Source organism: Cyclopterus lumpus, chromosome 19 (assembly GCF_009769545.1).
Source record: "Cyclopterus lumpus isolate fCycLum1 chromosome 19, fCycLum1.pri, whole genome shotgun sequence".
Classification (NCBI taxonomy): domain Eukaryota; kingdom Metazoa; phylum Chordata; class Actinopteri; order Perciformes; family Cyclopteridae; genus Cyclopterus; species Cyclopterus lumpus.
In genome coordinates, this window is record NC_046984.1 from 17,984,730 (window position 1) to 17,999,388 (window position 14,659).

The 14,659-nt window shown below is 44.3% G+C and overlaps 1 protein-coding gene across 1 annotated transcript; it reads left to right on the forward strand.

Annotated features, from left to right (window-relative positions):
- The first annotated feature begins 327 nt into the window (after nucleotides 1–327).
- On the forward strand, nucleotides 328–13,519 carry LOC117748363 (serine protease HTRA1B-like). The gene is made up of 10 exons (XM_034558039.1): nucleotides 328–933; nucleotides 3,628–3,727; nucleotides 3,852–3,966; nucleotides 4,043–4,132; nucleotides 8,358–8,552; nucleotides 8,766–8,798; nucleotides 9,228–9,342; nucleotides 9,822–9,879; nucleotides 10,561–10,656; nucleotides 13,050–13,519. The coding sequence occupies exons 1-10, from the start codon at nucleotides 486–488 to the stop codon at nucleotides 13,216–13,218; spliced, it is 1,419 nt and encodes a 472-aa protein (XP_034413930.1). The 5' UTR covers nucleotides 328–485; the 3' UTR covers nucleotides 13,219–13,519.
- The last annotated feature ends 1,140 nt before the right edge of the window (nucleotides 13,520–14,659 follow it).

A 14,659-nucleotide genomic window follows, 5' to 3' on the forward strand; every position in this document is an offset into this window, starting at 1 on the left:
CTCAAAGAGTTCATTAAGATTTCCAGACGCAGCATGTTTTTCATAAACAATCAATAAATCACATAAATGAACTACAGTGTGACGATGGAGCATGTCAGCCTCGTGGTTTTTATTTATTATTTATTGTTGTAAGCTAACTTGAATTACTGGTGGATAGTTTAATATACAGACTCTGCATACAATATTGATTTGCATAAAAATGTCTTCTGAAATGAAGTAGCACAGATTTTAAATACTAAAGTTATTCGCAAAAATAGAAAACACACACACACGCACGCTCGCGCACTCACACGCGCACACCTCCATCAGCCCTCCTTCCCCCCGACGCTCGTCACACACGCCCACCACTCGCCTCCCGTGTTTATCCCGCAGCTTTACCGGGACAGCCCGACACGCCGCTCCTCCGGTCTGCACAGAGACTCTTTAACTCTTTACCGTAAACCTGCAGCTTCCGGTGTTCTTCGAGTCTCCCTGCTGGTCCCGTCATGAGTCTCCGGGTTGTCCTCTGCGTGATGGCGATGCTCGTCTGCCCGCGTGTGGCCGCCGGGTCCCGGGTCGCCATCGGCTGCTCGGACAAGTGCGACAAGGCGAAGTGCGCGCCGGTCCCCGCCGCCTGCCTGGCCGGCGACGTGCTGGACCGCTGCGACTGCTGCCCGGTGTGCGCGTCCGGCGAGGGCGAACAGTGCGGCGGCACCGGAGACCGCGAGTGCGCCGAGGGGATGGAGTGCACGGTGACCGACGGCGTGGAGGTGTCCGCCACCGTGAGGCGCAGGGGGAAAGCCGGCCTGTGCTCGTGCCCCAGCTCCGACCCGGTGTGCGGCAGCGACGGGGTCTCGTACCGGGACATCTGCGAGCTGAAGCGCGTCAGGAACCGGGCGATGAAGCTGCAGCAGCCGCCGGTGATCTTCATCCAGAGAGGATCCTGCGGGAAAGGTGCGTGTGCGTGTGCATGTGTACGTGTGTGTGCGTGTGTGGGGGTTTGTGTGTGTGTGTGTGTGTGCATGTGTGTGTGTGTGTGTGTGTGTTTTGAACACAGAATGAACTTTCTCTGTTGATCATCAGAAGAAGAATCAATTTTCAAATGAGCTTTATTCTTCATCGACACGTTCAGGAAGTAGAATGTGAAAGAAAATGATAAAAGGAAAGAAAACTAAACCACGTGGTTTTCTACTTATAGTAAACTATATAAATATATAAATCCCTCTGTGTCTCTCTCTCTCTCTCTGTGTCTCTCATTACATTACATTTCATGTCATTTAGCTGACGCTTTTATCCAAAGCGACTTACAATTAGTGCATTAAACCATGAGTCCAAACTTAGAACAACAAGAATCAAGAAAGTACAATTTCTTCAATAAAGTTAAACTACAAAGTGCTATCGGTAAGAGACATTTAAGTGCTACTAAAGTGTTAAACTACAAAGTGCTATCGATAAGAGACATTTAAGTGCTACTAAAGTGTTAAACTACAAAGTGCTATCAGTAAGAGACATTTAAGTGCTACTAAAGTGTTAAACTACAAAGTGCTATCGGTAAGAGACATTTAAGTGCTACTAAAGTGTTAAACTACAAAGTGCTATCGGTAAGAGACATTTAAGTGCTACTAAAGTGCTAAACTACAAAGTGCTATCGGTAAGGGACATTTAAGTGCTACTAAAGTGTTAAACTACAAAGTGCTATCGGTAAGAGACATTTAAGTGCTACTAAAGTGCTAAACTACAAAGTGCTATCGGTAAGGGACATTTAAGTGCTACTAAAGTGCTAAACTACAAAGTGCTATCGGTAAGAGACATTTAAGTGCTACCAAAGTGCTACTACGGCTCTACCTTCCCTATTCAAGGTGTAGTCACTAAGATGTGTTTTTAGTCTGTAGAGACTTCCTGTCCTGATGTCAATGGGGAGCTCGTTCCACCAATGAGGAGCCAGCACAGCAAACAGTCGTGACATGTCCTGGATGTGAGGTTAGACCACGTCCTGGGTGTGAGGTTAGACCATGTCCTGGATGTGAGGTTAGACCATGTCCTGGGTGTGAGGTTAGACCATGTCCTGGGTGTGAGGTTAGACCATGTCCTGGGTGTGAGGTTAGACCATGTCCTGGATGTGAGGTTAGACCATGTCCTGGGTGTGAGGTTAGACCATGTCCTGGGTGTGAGGTTAGACCATGTCCTGGTGTGAGGTTAGACCATGTCCTGGTGTGAGGTTAGACCATGTCCTGGGTGTGAGGTTAGACCATGTCCTGGGTGTGAGGTTAGACCATGTCCTGGATGTGAGGTTAGACCATGTCCTGGGTGTGAGGTTAGACCATGTCCTGGTGTGAGGTTAGACCATGTCCTGGGTGTGAGGTTAGACCATGTCCTGGATGTGAGGTTAGACCATGTCCTGGGTGTGAGGTTAGACCATGTCCTGGGTGTGAGGTTAGACCATGTCCTGGTGTGAGGTTAGACCATGTCCTGGATGTGAGGTTAGACCATGTCCTGGGTGTGAGGTTAGACCATGTCCTGGTGTGAGGTTAGACCATGTCCTGGTGTAAGGTTAGACCATGTCCTGGTGTAAGGTTAGACCATGTCCTGGTGTGAGGTTAGACCATGTACTGGGTGTGAGGTTAGACCATGTCCTGGGTGTGAGGTTAGACCATGTCCTGGGTGTGAGGTTAGACCATGTCCTGGGTGTGAGGTTAGACCATGTCCTGGGTGTAAGGTTAGACCATGTCCTGGTGTGAGGTTAGACCATGTCCTGGGTGTGAGGTTAGACCATGTCCTGGGTGTGAGGTTAGACCATGTCCTGGTGTAAGGTTAGACCATGTCCTGGGTGTGAGGTTAGACCATGTCCTGGGTGTGAGGTTAGACCATGTCCTGGTGTGAGGTTAGACCATGTCCTGGGTGTGAGGTTAGACCATGTCCTGGTGTGAGGTTAGACCATGTCCTGGGTGTGAGGTTAGACCATGTCCTGGGTGTGAGACTTGGAAACAGGACCGACAAAACACGATGACTCAACTCTTTCGTGAACTGGAGGAATGTTTCCCAGTTCAGGCTCGTCCGGCCCCTTAATGGGATTTCACACGCAGCTGAAAAACATGCTATCGTTTTTTTTTGTTTTTTTTTCAGCTGCATTCAGGAGACAAAGTTTGTGTCTGTTTGAAGATGAAGAAAGAGCATTTGAACTGTGCAACTAGTTAGAAAGACTTTATTCACTGACCTCTTTCCACCTCAGTTCGTGTTACTTTACAAAAAGTCGAACTCTAAAGTCGCATTGTGATAAACTAAAGTAAAGAAGATAATGAAGTGAGAGACTTAATGCGGTGTATCATTATTCATCATTTAGCACTTCTTTTGCTTTTCTTTTGGAATAATAACAGAAAAACACATAATTTATACTTGTGTAATAACAATCATGTGCTTTTAAAAAGCCTCATCAGCTCTCCCAGAGACCAAATGTAGATCTGAGATCAGCCCGTTGACCAACATCTGAAACTTAAGACAAGAAACGACGAAAAGTGGACTTCAGATTCCTCGTTTTTCTTTATGGTTATGGGTATTAGAGACAGAGTGCAGTTCCTTTGTTTTATGAGCATCAGTATTAGCATCAGCCCGTGTGTGTGTGTGTGTGTGTGTGTGTGTTCCCCCCTTCAGGTCAGCAGAACCACGACGGTCTTCGTTTCAAGTACAACTTCATCGCCGACGTGGTGGAGCAGATCGCGCCTGCTGTCGTCCATATTGAACTTTACCGCAGGTGAGAACAACTACCTGTTTTCAAGTATTCACGGTCTACTGGTTTCCCTGATACTTCCTCCACAGCGCCACCAAGAGGTTAACTTTTGCGTTGTTTAATTAGTCTCTCGACTCGTTCTGCTCAGGATGATCTTCTCCAAGCGGGAGGTGGCGGTGGCCAGCGGCTCCGGGTTCGTGGTGTCTGAAGACGGCCTCATCGTCACCAACGCCCACGTGGTGGCCAACAAGCACCGAGTCAAGGCGCGTGGCGCTCTAGTTCCAGCTGGTTTGTCACATCTCATCAGCAGGAAGCTCAGGTTCTTTTTGCGTCCGCCAGGTGGAGCTGAAGAACGGAGCGACGTTCGACGCCAAGATCAAAGACGTGGACGAGAAGGCCGACATCGCTCTGATCCAGATCGACGCTCCGGTGAGGAACGAAAGGTTCTACTTCCTGTTGTTGTTGTCTTCATGGAGACTTTTCCTTTCGTCCTCCCCGTCTCCGATGTTCACCCCGCAACGTCTCGCTTTCTTCTTCAAGGTCTGCAGGAGGTTCTGCGCTTAGTCCCAGAGATAGTCGGCGGCTGCAGTGTTTATTTATTTGTCAGATACATTTTTTAATCCCTGGGAATGATCGCGAAAGCCCATATCTGTGCAGTGGGTCAGAGGGAACCTTTTCATGTGGGTTCTTCTGATTGTCTCTGTGTGGGTTCTTCTGATTGTCTTTGTTTGGGTTCTTCTGATTGTCTTGTTTGGGTTCTTCTGATTGTCTTTGTTTGGGTTCTTCTGATTGTCTCTGTGTGGGTTCTTCTGATTGTCTTTGTTTGGGTTCTTCTGATTGTCTTGTTTGGGTTCTTCTGATTGTCTCTGTGTGGGTTCTTCTGATTGTCTCTGTGTGGGTTCTTCTGATTGTCTCTGTGTGGGTTCTTCTAATTGTCTTTGTGTGGGTTCTTCTGATTGTCTCTGTGTGGGTTCTTCTGATTGTCTCTGTGTGGGTTCTTCTGATTGTCTTGTTTGGGTTCTTCTGATTGTCTTTGTGTGGGTTCTTCTGATTGTCTTTGTGTGGGTTCTTCTGATTGTCTCTGTGTGGGTTCTTCTGATTGTCTTGTTTGGGTTCTTTTGATTTTCTTTGTTTGGGTTCTTCTGATTGTCTCTGTGTGGGTTCTTCTGATTGTCTTGTTTGGGTTCTTCTGATTGTCTCTGTGTGGGTTCTTCTGATTATCTCTGTTTGGGTTCTTCTGATTGTCTTGTTTGGGTTCTTTTGATTGTCTTTGTTTGGGTTCTTCTGATTGTCTCTGTGTGGGTTCTTCTGATTGTCTCTGTGTGGGTTCTTCTGATTGTCTTTGTGTGGGTTCTTCTGATTTTCTTTGTTTGGGTTCTTCTGATTGTCTCTGTGTGGGTTCTTCTGATTGTCTCTGTGTGGGTTCTTCTGATTGTCTTTGTGTGGGTTCTTCTGATTGTCTTGTTTGGGTTCTTCTGATTGTCTTTGTTTGGGTTCTTCTGATTGTCTTTGTTTGGGTTCTTCTGATTATCTTGTTTGGGTTCTTTTGATTGTCTTTGTGTGGGTTCTTCTGATTGTCTTTGTGTGGGTTCTTCTGATTGTCTATGTGTGGGTTCTTCTGATTGTCTTGTTTGGGTTCTTCTGATTGTCTCTGTGTGGGTTCTTCTGATTATCTCTGTTTGGGTTCTTCTGATTGTCTTGTTTGGGTTCTTTTGATTGTCTTTGTTTGGGTTCTTCTGATTGTCTCTGTGTGGGTTCTTCTGATTGTCTTGTTTGGGTTCTTCTGATTGTTTCTGTGTGGGTTCTTCTGATTGTCTTGTTTGGGTTCTTCTGATTGTCTTGTTTGGGTTCTTCTGATTGTCTCTGTGTGGGTTCTTCTGATTGTCTCTGTGTGGGTTCTTCTGATTGTCTCTGTGTGGGTTCTTCTGATTGTCTTTGTGTGGGTTCTTCTGATTGTCTTGTTTGGGTTCTTCTGATTGTCTCTGTGTGGGTTCTTCTGATTGTCTCTGTGTGGGTTCTTCTGATTGTCTCTGTGTGGGTTCTTCTGATTGTCTCTGTTTGGGTTCTTCTGATTGTCTCTGTGTGGGTTCTTCTGATTGTCTCTGTGTGGGTTCTTCTGATTGTCTCTGTGTGGGTTCTTCTGATTGTCTCTGTGTGGGTTCTTCTGATTGTCTCTGTGTGGGTTCTTCTGATTGTCTCTGTGTGGGTTCTTCTGATTGTCTTGTTTGGGTTCTTCTGATTGTCTCTGTGTGGGTTCTTCTGATTATCTCTGTTTGGGTTCTTCTGATTGTCTTGTTTGGGTTCTTTTGATTGTCTTTGTTTGGGTTCTTCTGATTGTCTCTGTGTGGGTTCTTCTGATTGTCTTGTTTGGGTTCTTCTGATTGTTTCTGTGTGGGTTCTTCTGATTGTCTTGTTTGGGTTCTTCTGATTGTCTTGTTTGGGTTCTTCTGATTGTCTCTGTGTGGATTCTTCTGATTGTCTCTGTGTGGGTTCTTCTGATTGTCTCTGTGTGGGTTCTTCTGATTGTCTCTGTGTGGGTTCTTCTGATTGTCTCTGTGTGGGTTCTTCTGATTGTCTCTGTTTGGGTTCTTCTGATTGTCTCTGTGTGGGTTCTTCTGATTGTCTCTGTTTGGGTTCTTCTGATTGTCTCTGTTTGGGTTCTTCTGATTGTCTCTGTGTGGGTTCTTCTGATTGTCTCTGTGTGGGTTCTTCTGATTGTCTCTGTGTGGGTTCTTCTGATTGTCTCTGTGTGGATTCTTCTGATTGTCTCTGTGTGGGTTCTTCTGATTGTCTCTGTGTGGGTTCTTCTGATTGTCTCTGTGTGGGTTCTTCTGATTGTCTTTGTGTGGGTTCTTCTGATTGTCTCTGTGTGGGTTCTTCTGATTGTCTCTGTGTGGGTTCTTCTGATTGTCTCTGTGTGGGTTCTTCTGATTGTCTCTGTGTGGGTTCTTCTGATTGTCTCTGTGTGGGTTCTTCTGATTGTCTCTGTGTGGGTTCTTCTGATTGTCTCTGTGTGGGTTCTTCTGATTGTCTCTGTGTGGGTTCTTCTGATTGTCTCTGTGTGGGTTCTTCTGATTGTCTCTGTTTGGGTTCTTCTGATTGTCTCTGTGTGGGTTCTTCTGATTGTCTCTGTGTGGGTTCTTCTGATTGTCTCTGTGTGGGTTCTTCTGATTGTCTCTGTGTGGATTCTTCTGATTGTCTCTGTGTGGGTTCTTCTGATTGTCTCTGTGTGGGTTCTTCTGATTGTCTCTGTGTGGGTTCTTCTGATTGTCTTTGTGTGGGTTCTTCTGATTGTCTCTGTGTGGGTTCTTCTGATTGTCTCTGTGTGGGTTCTTCTGATTGTCTCTGTGTGGGTTCTTCTGATTGTCTCTGTGTGGGTTCTTCTGATTGTCTCTGTGTGGGTTCTTCTGATTGTCTCTGTGTGGGTTCTTCTGATTGTCTCTGTGTGGGTTCTTCTGATTGTCTCTGTGTGGGTTCTTCTGATTGTGAAGTGAATACATCCTGCTGTCCTCACCTCGGCAGAGTGAGAGAGAGAGTTATGTTTACTTTAACAGATTATTACTTGTAACAAGTTTTTACTGGGTTCTTTAAGTCCAGTGCCAACATACACTGTGTGTGTGTGTGTGTGTGTGGCTGTGCGTGTGTGCGTGTGTGTGTGTGTGTGTCTGTGCGTGGCTGTGTGTGTGTGCGTGTGTGTGTGTGTGTGTGTCTGTGCGTGGCTGTGCGTGGCTGTGTGTGTGTGTGTGGCTGTGCGTGTGTGCTTGTGTGTGTGTGTGCGTGGCAGTGTGCGTGTGTGTGTGTGTGCGTGTGTGTGTGTGTGTGTCTGTGCGTGGCTGTGTGTGTGTGTGTGTGTGTGTGTGTGTGGCTGTGCGTGTGTGTGTGTGCGTGGCTGTGTGTGTGTGTGTGTGGCTGTGCGTGTGTGAGTGTGTGTGTGTGTGTGTGTCTGTGCGTGGCTGTGTGTGTGTGTGCGTTCGTGTGTGTGTGTGTGTGTGTCTGTGCGTGGCTGTGCGTGTGTGTGTGCGTGTGTGTGTGTGTGTCAGCTGTTACATGTCAGCACAGGAAACTGTAAAAGCTGATAGTTTCCAGCAGATGCACAAACAACAGAACCAATAACAATCTGTGGGCAGTCAGAGTTATTGATCTCTCACCTCCTGGGTGTGATTATTTTATTTGGCAATACTTTTTGTTTCTCTAGCACAATTACGTAACTGTAGAAAACTGCCGACCGACCACAAGTTCAATTATTTGCAACTCTTACGGTTTTCAGGTTCAGACCTGAAGAAGATGTTTGAGTTTGAACATTAAACTTGAAGTGAACGTTTAGCGCGTCCTCTGAATGACCTGAGTGGTTGACCTTAAAAACAGAATTAAAAACTGAGTGAATTAAGAAGAGCTCCAGTCAGAAGCCACAAAGACGCTTTGTTCCGTTCTGGCGGAATCGAGCCGCCGGTTACGCTGACTCAGCTCTCCACAGGAAGTCTGTCTCCTCCAGCTCAGAGAGAATAAACTGCTGTTTACCACTGTGTGTGTGTGCGTGTGTGCGTGTGTGTGTGTGTGCGTGTGTGTGTGTGTGCGTGTGCGTGTGCGTGTGCGTGTGTGTGTGTGTGTGCGTGTGCGTGTGTGTGTGTGTGCGTGTGCGTGTGCGTGTGAGCAGATGAAGCTGCCGGTGCTGCTGCTCGGCCGCTCGGCGGACCTGCGTGCCGGTGAGTTCGTGGTGGCCATCGGCAGCCCGTTCTCCCTGCAGAACACCGTCACCACCGGCATCGTCAGCACCACCCAGAGGGGAGGCAAGGAGCTGGGCCTCCTCGACTCGGACATGGACTACATCCAGACAGACGCCATCATCAACGTGAGGGGACACACGCAGGCAGACAGGCAGGGAGACAGACAGGTCTCACCTTGTGTGTGCATGACGAATAGATGTGAAGCTGGTGAAGCTTCATTGCATCTTCACCAATCTGCCGAAACAGTTCATCGTGTTTCTAAATCACCTCAGAAATAATGAGCTGTGATTTATTTGCTCTGACGTTATCGTTTGTGTTGCTTATTTGTTTTCTTGCAGTACGGCAACTCAGGAGGACCACTAGTCAATCTGGTGAGTGAAGGAAAACCTGCCAGAGGAGACACTGTGTGTATGTTTATACGTGTGTGTGTGTGTGTCAAGATTAATTAGAATATGAGGCACGTTGTTCAGGACCAAGATGTCAAATATTAAAATGGGGTGTTGATAATCAAATCGGCATTTTAATTTTAATTTTATCGTGTATCGGAGCTCAATTTAAATGTCAACAAGCCTCGTTTTGTTAGCCTGACCCTGAGATTCTAGTTAATTTAACCGTGACATCACCTCATCGTCTTAGAAACAGCCTCAGAGAGAGAGAGAGAAGGAGTTCAGAGCGATACGTGAGCTCATGTGAACACGGAGACCCACGAAGTCCTCGTTCAGAAAAGCAAATGAAGCGTTTGACGTTCGTCAAGCCGACGCTGATCCGCGTTAACGAGACTCTCCTCCCCCGTCCTGCAGGACGGAGAGGTCATCGGCATCAACACCCTGAAGGTCGCAGCAGGGATCTCCTTCGCCATCCCCTCAGACAAGATCAGGCAGTTCCTGGCCGAGTGCCACGACCGACGCTCCAAAGGTCCCAGAGAGCTTCGGTCGTCTTCATAACAAACACTTCATGTTTTAACCAAGACATTTATGGCCTTTAAAAAAATATTATTATTATAATATTCAGTACGATGCACAAAATGTATTTCTTAATACACGAATGATGAGTTTTCTGTTTTCTCTAGTTTCCCTCAGTATAAACTTTATTATTTATTATCATTATAAAAAGATGTTATATGATACATTATATGATGTCTGATATTTCATATAGCGGTGTTGTGTACTTTTATGTGAGATGAGCGTGACACACAAATAATATAGTTATAGTTAAAAGTAAAGAGAGATTAGAGTGAGCCAAATTATAGATTTTATAATATATATTATCTTGATTTTTTCAGTATCAGTATTTTCATCATATGCAGAATGTGTCCACAGTAATATTTCACCTCCTCAAAAAGCATTTCCTTCCAGTGGACCATATAAATATGTATAATATATCATGTTCTCCAGGTAAAATATTCCAGAAGAAGAAATACATCGGCGTCAGGATGATGAGCCTCACTTCAGCGTAAGCTTCTGATGACATCATGCTACATGTACACATCACTGAGTCGCTCTTATGATAAAGAAGGAATATTATTATTTATTTACATCTTTTTCTATCAGGTCCGGTTGCCTTAACCCTCAAACCGGACCTTCCTACATACCGAGGGTGGTGATGGTCTAGAAAATGTGACTTTGTGCTTATTAAAGTAGCTGCTGTAAAATGGCGAGTTTAATTAGGAATGCAAGTCCACCCAGGCCACGCCCAGGCCACGCCCAGGTCATGTCCAGGCCACGCCCCCCAACCCAAGAGAGTAACTCCCAAGCTGCAGGGAAACGTCTCAAATCCCTTTTACGTCATTTTAAAGAGACCAGTGTGGTTTAGTTCAATCATTTAGTAGCCGGCAGGATACACATTATTTTACTTTAGGTATATCATCACTTTATAGATGGATTAACATTTTGTTTCACGTATATTATCTCTTTTTGGGTAAAACTCCGCTGCTTCATTTAAGAAAAAAAGCCCAAATCTGATTTGTTATTCTTTATTTCTACTACAGTTGACACGTTAGCTCATGAAGGCAGTGTTTAACGAACGACTGAAAGTGTATTAAAAAAAACAGCAAACTGGTATAATAATGATATACAACATTTAAGAGTTTAAGAGAATTAAGAGCTGGTGCTTTGGTTGACGTTCTCCCGTCAGGCTGGCTAAGGAGCTGAAGGAGAGGCAGCCCGACTTCTCGGACATCTCCTCCGGGGCCTACGTCATTGAGGTCATCAGCCGGACTCCGGCCCAGGCGTGAGTGTCTCTCTCATCACTTGTTACTCCCACGTTATCTGGCGTTCACTGCCCTCTGTGTCCAGAGCGGGTCATTCTGCATCGATCGCCTGAAGTGAGTTCGGCTGGTGACGTGAGACAACAGATCGAAGGGCGCTGCTTGCTTCTCGACTCGCTCGGGGCCGAATATGCGTGTTTCTGTCCTGGAAGAACATGTCGGCCTCCGCGTGAAACACCCGTTGACAGCAAGAGAAAACAGCGGTTTGTTTTATTGTCTGACGGGTGGTCTGATCTTACTGAAAGGACATTTAGTGGTTTGAACTATCTCTCTGTGTGTGTGTGTGTGTGTGTGTGTGTGGATATGGAAAGTTCACTTCTGGTTTTATAGCTGCTGTTTTGAATTTGGCCCGGGGCTGAAAGCTGGCAGCGGAGGCAGAATCCTGAGTGTTTCCCACCCAGAACGTCCAACTGCCTTTGGCAAGGCGGACAAAGCGCTTCAGTCCAGAGAATTTATGATTAATCTTTTCTCTGGAGCCTCTGCATTGCTTTGATTATAGAAGCAAAACCCCTGAAAATGTTATTTTAAAATCTTAAACATTTCAGTGTAACATTATTTATAATGACTTCGTAAGCAAAGTGCACTCAGTAGAGTTGACAAAGGTCTGCAGCAGCTCTGCAGTTCACCATGTAACCTCATGTTGACTGTTTTAACGTTTCCTCTTTCTCTGTCGACAGTCCTGCTGTGTTTAGCTCTGTTAGCGCTGTTAGCTCTCTATTAGCGCTGTTAACTCTGTTAGCTGCTAGCTCTGATAGCCAAACACACCGTAGGCCTCCCATCAGCTGCTAACAGCTAAGTAGCACTGACATGAGAAGATATCGCTTGTTTCAGTTTGTCTCGGCTGGAGTTATACAAACATACAAACATGCATGAATGCATACATACATACATACATACATGCATACATACATACATGCATACATACATGCATACATACATACATGCATGCATACATACATACATACATACATGCATACATACATACATGCATACATACATGCATACATACATACATGCATGCATACATACATACATACATACATGCATACATGCATACATACATGCATACATACATACATGCATACATGCATACACGCATACATACATACATGCATACATACATACATGCATACATGCATACATACATGCATACATACATACATGCATACATACATGCATACATGCATACATGCATACATACATGCATACATGCATACATACATACATACATGCATACATGAATGAATACATGCATGCATACATACATGCATGAATGCATACATACATGAATGGATGCATACATACATGCATACATACATGCATACATGCATACATGCATGCATACATACATGCATGCATACATGCATACATACATGAATGAATACATGCATACATGCATGAATGCATGCATACATGCATGAATGCATACATACATGCATACATGCATACATACATGCATACATACATACATGCATACATACATGCATACATACATGCATACATACATGAATGGATGCATACATACATGCATACATACATGCATGCATACATGCATACATACATGAATGAATACATGCATGCATACATGCATGAATGCATGCATACATGCATGAATGCATACATACATACATGAATGCATACATACATGCATGAATACATACATGCATACATGCATGAATGAATACATACATGCATGAATGCATACATACATGCATACATAGATACATGCATACATACATGCATACATAGATACATGCATACATACATGCATGAATGAATACATGCATACATACATACATGCATGAATGCATGCATGCATGAATACATACATGCATGAATACATACATACTTACATGCATGCATACATACATGCATACATACATGCATACATACATGCATACATACATGCATGAATGCATACATGTAAAATGCATGCATGCATTATACATCCATGAATGCATAAATACATGCATACATAAATACATACATAGATGCATGCATGCATCCATCCATACATGTATACATGCATACACACATGCAAGAATGCATAAATACATTATGTAAAATCAAGAGAGGTACACATTATGGTATAAAACAATCAATAAAACACGTTTTCAATAAAATGTGTTTGCAAAAAGTGTGAATCGCTACAACCACAAGAGGGCACTGAGCATACAATCATAAATGAGCAAGAAACATATGAGATTGATTGGCCCAGTTGACAGACAGACGTAGGGATGCAACGCACTACTGAATAAATAACCTCCAGGCAGAGCTAACAACACACATGCACATGGCGCATGCACATATCTCTGATAAGGAACAGGTTATGAACGCCCTTCTTTCCCGGACACAGAGCCGGCCTGCAGGAGAAAGACGTCATCGTCAGCATCAATGGCGAGCAGATCGCCTCGGCCAGTGACGTCAGCGCGGCCATAAAGCGGAACGACACGCTGCGAACGTTGGTGAGGCGGGGCAACGAGGACGTCCTCGTCACCATCGTGCCCGAGGAAATCGAACCTTGACCTCTCAGACGACGACCCGACCGGGTCAACCAATCCTGAGCCCTCTCTCTTGAACACTTTGAAAGACCAAGCCACCAATAGGGTGGCGTGCCTCTGGGGCCACACCTCCTGCGTGTACGAACACGCGCTCACACTTCATCAGTGTTTCTTCTCATTTACTTTCCATCATCACCTTTTATATTCACCACCTGTCGCTACGGCGATTTAAACTGCAGGTTTCCGTAGTTCTGTTTTGTTGTGTCTGTTCTTGATGGGATTTTATTTGTGTTTTTATTTTGTGTGTTTGATGCCAATTTTTCAAAAAATGACAATAAAATGATTTCCCAAACTGTCGATATTTGATCCTCAATCATCCAAAAGGAACCACAAGTATAACTTTGAATCTTTCCTGAAAGGGGCCGGTTCCCCCCGAGCTGCTGAACACAGTCTTGGTTGGTTGAGACCAAAGTCTGAGCTAAAAGGAGAGCGAATGTTAGACGTAACGGCCTCAAATAAATGCTAATGTTGCTCTGTGTCTGCCGGGTGCAAACATGTTCACCAGTTGAGTTCATTGGGAGATGATTTCCCCCAGTCCGCCCAGTAGAACCAGTGTTCTCTGTGCAGTTTGATGGATGTCCTCGGGTCAGATTTGAGGTGTTTCAACACTTTTAGAGGAGGAGCTACAGGTGGTAGGGGGTTAAATAATTTAGATATCACCGTGAAACTTCCCCGGTTTGATTACTTACTTTCGGACGATTGTTTTTTTTGTATTACAAGTTTTTCAATATGCAAATGAGGCATTATCTTATTAAATATGTCTATATTTTTATACATTTTCTGAACAGAAATCTAAACATTGGACAAAGCCAGGTTCATTTTGTTTGCATATTCGAATCAACGTTTTTGCAGAAGGGATTGATGGATTTCATTAATGTTTTTATTGATAAAATGTTGTATAAATCTGGCTCTGAATGATATATGAACAAACCCCATCTGAAAAAACCTTCAGAAGATAGATAGAAAACAGTCTTTAGACATAATATTAACATTTTAAAAATGTAAAGTGATCTTTGAAGACTCTACAGGTGAATTGGGTGAAACAAAGACGATGCTTTTTATAATAATAATAATAATTTGTCTCCACAAACTAAAAAAATGTATTCTCAAATTACTTTGATAGTTCGTACTAAAAAATGTATGGCACAAAAAAAAATCATTTTTAAGAGATAACAGAAAGATTATTATCTTTGCAAATGTCTCGTCTCGTCTTCTGTAATCAAATTATAGATCATCTGCATATTATTAACAGGCTCTCACGCTGTTGGAAACATCTCTGACTCCCTCCTGGGACTAACATCTGCTCATGATTTCATAAGTTGTTATGGAACGTGTGACCTGCTCTCTGCTGCCAGCTGGATCGGCTTCGACCGTGACCTCCAGGTGTGGAACCGGACTCACCGCA

Excerpts from the sequence above, each read along its gene's own strand:
- LOC117748363 (XM_034558039.1), top strand. The coding sequence starts at position 486 with ATGAGTCTCCGGGTTGTCCTCTGCGTGATGGCGATGCTCGTCTGCCCG. Across the intron at positions 934-3,627 it reads GAGAGGATCCTGCGGGAAAG|GTCAGCAGAACCACGACGGT; the intron begins GTGCGTGTGCGT and ends TCCCCCCTTCAG. Across the intron at positions 8,799-9,227 it reads GAGGACCACTAGTCAATCTG|GACGGAGAGGTCATCGGCAT; the intron begins GTGAGTGAAGGA and ends CCCGTCCTGCAG.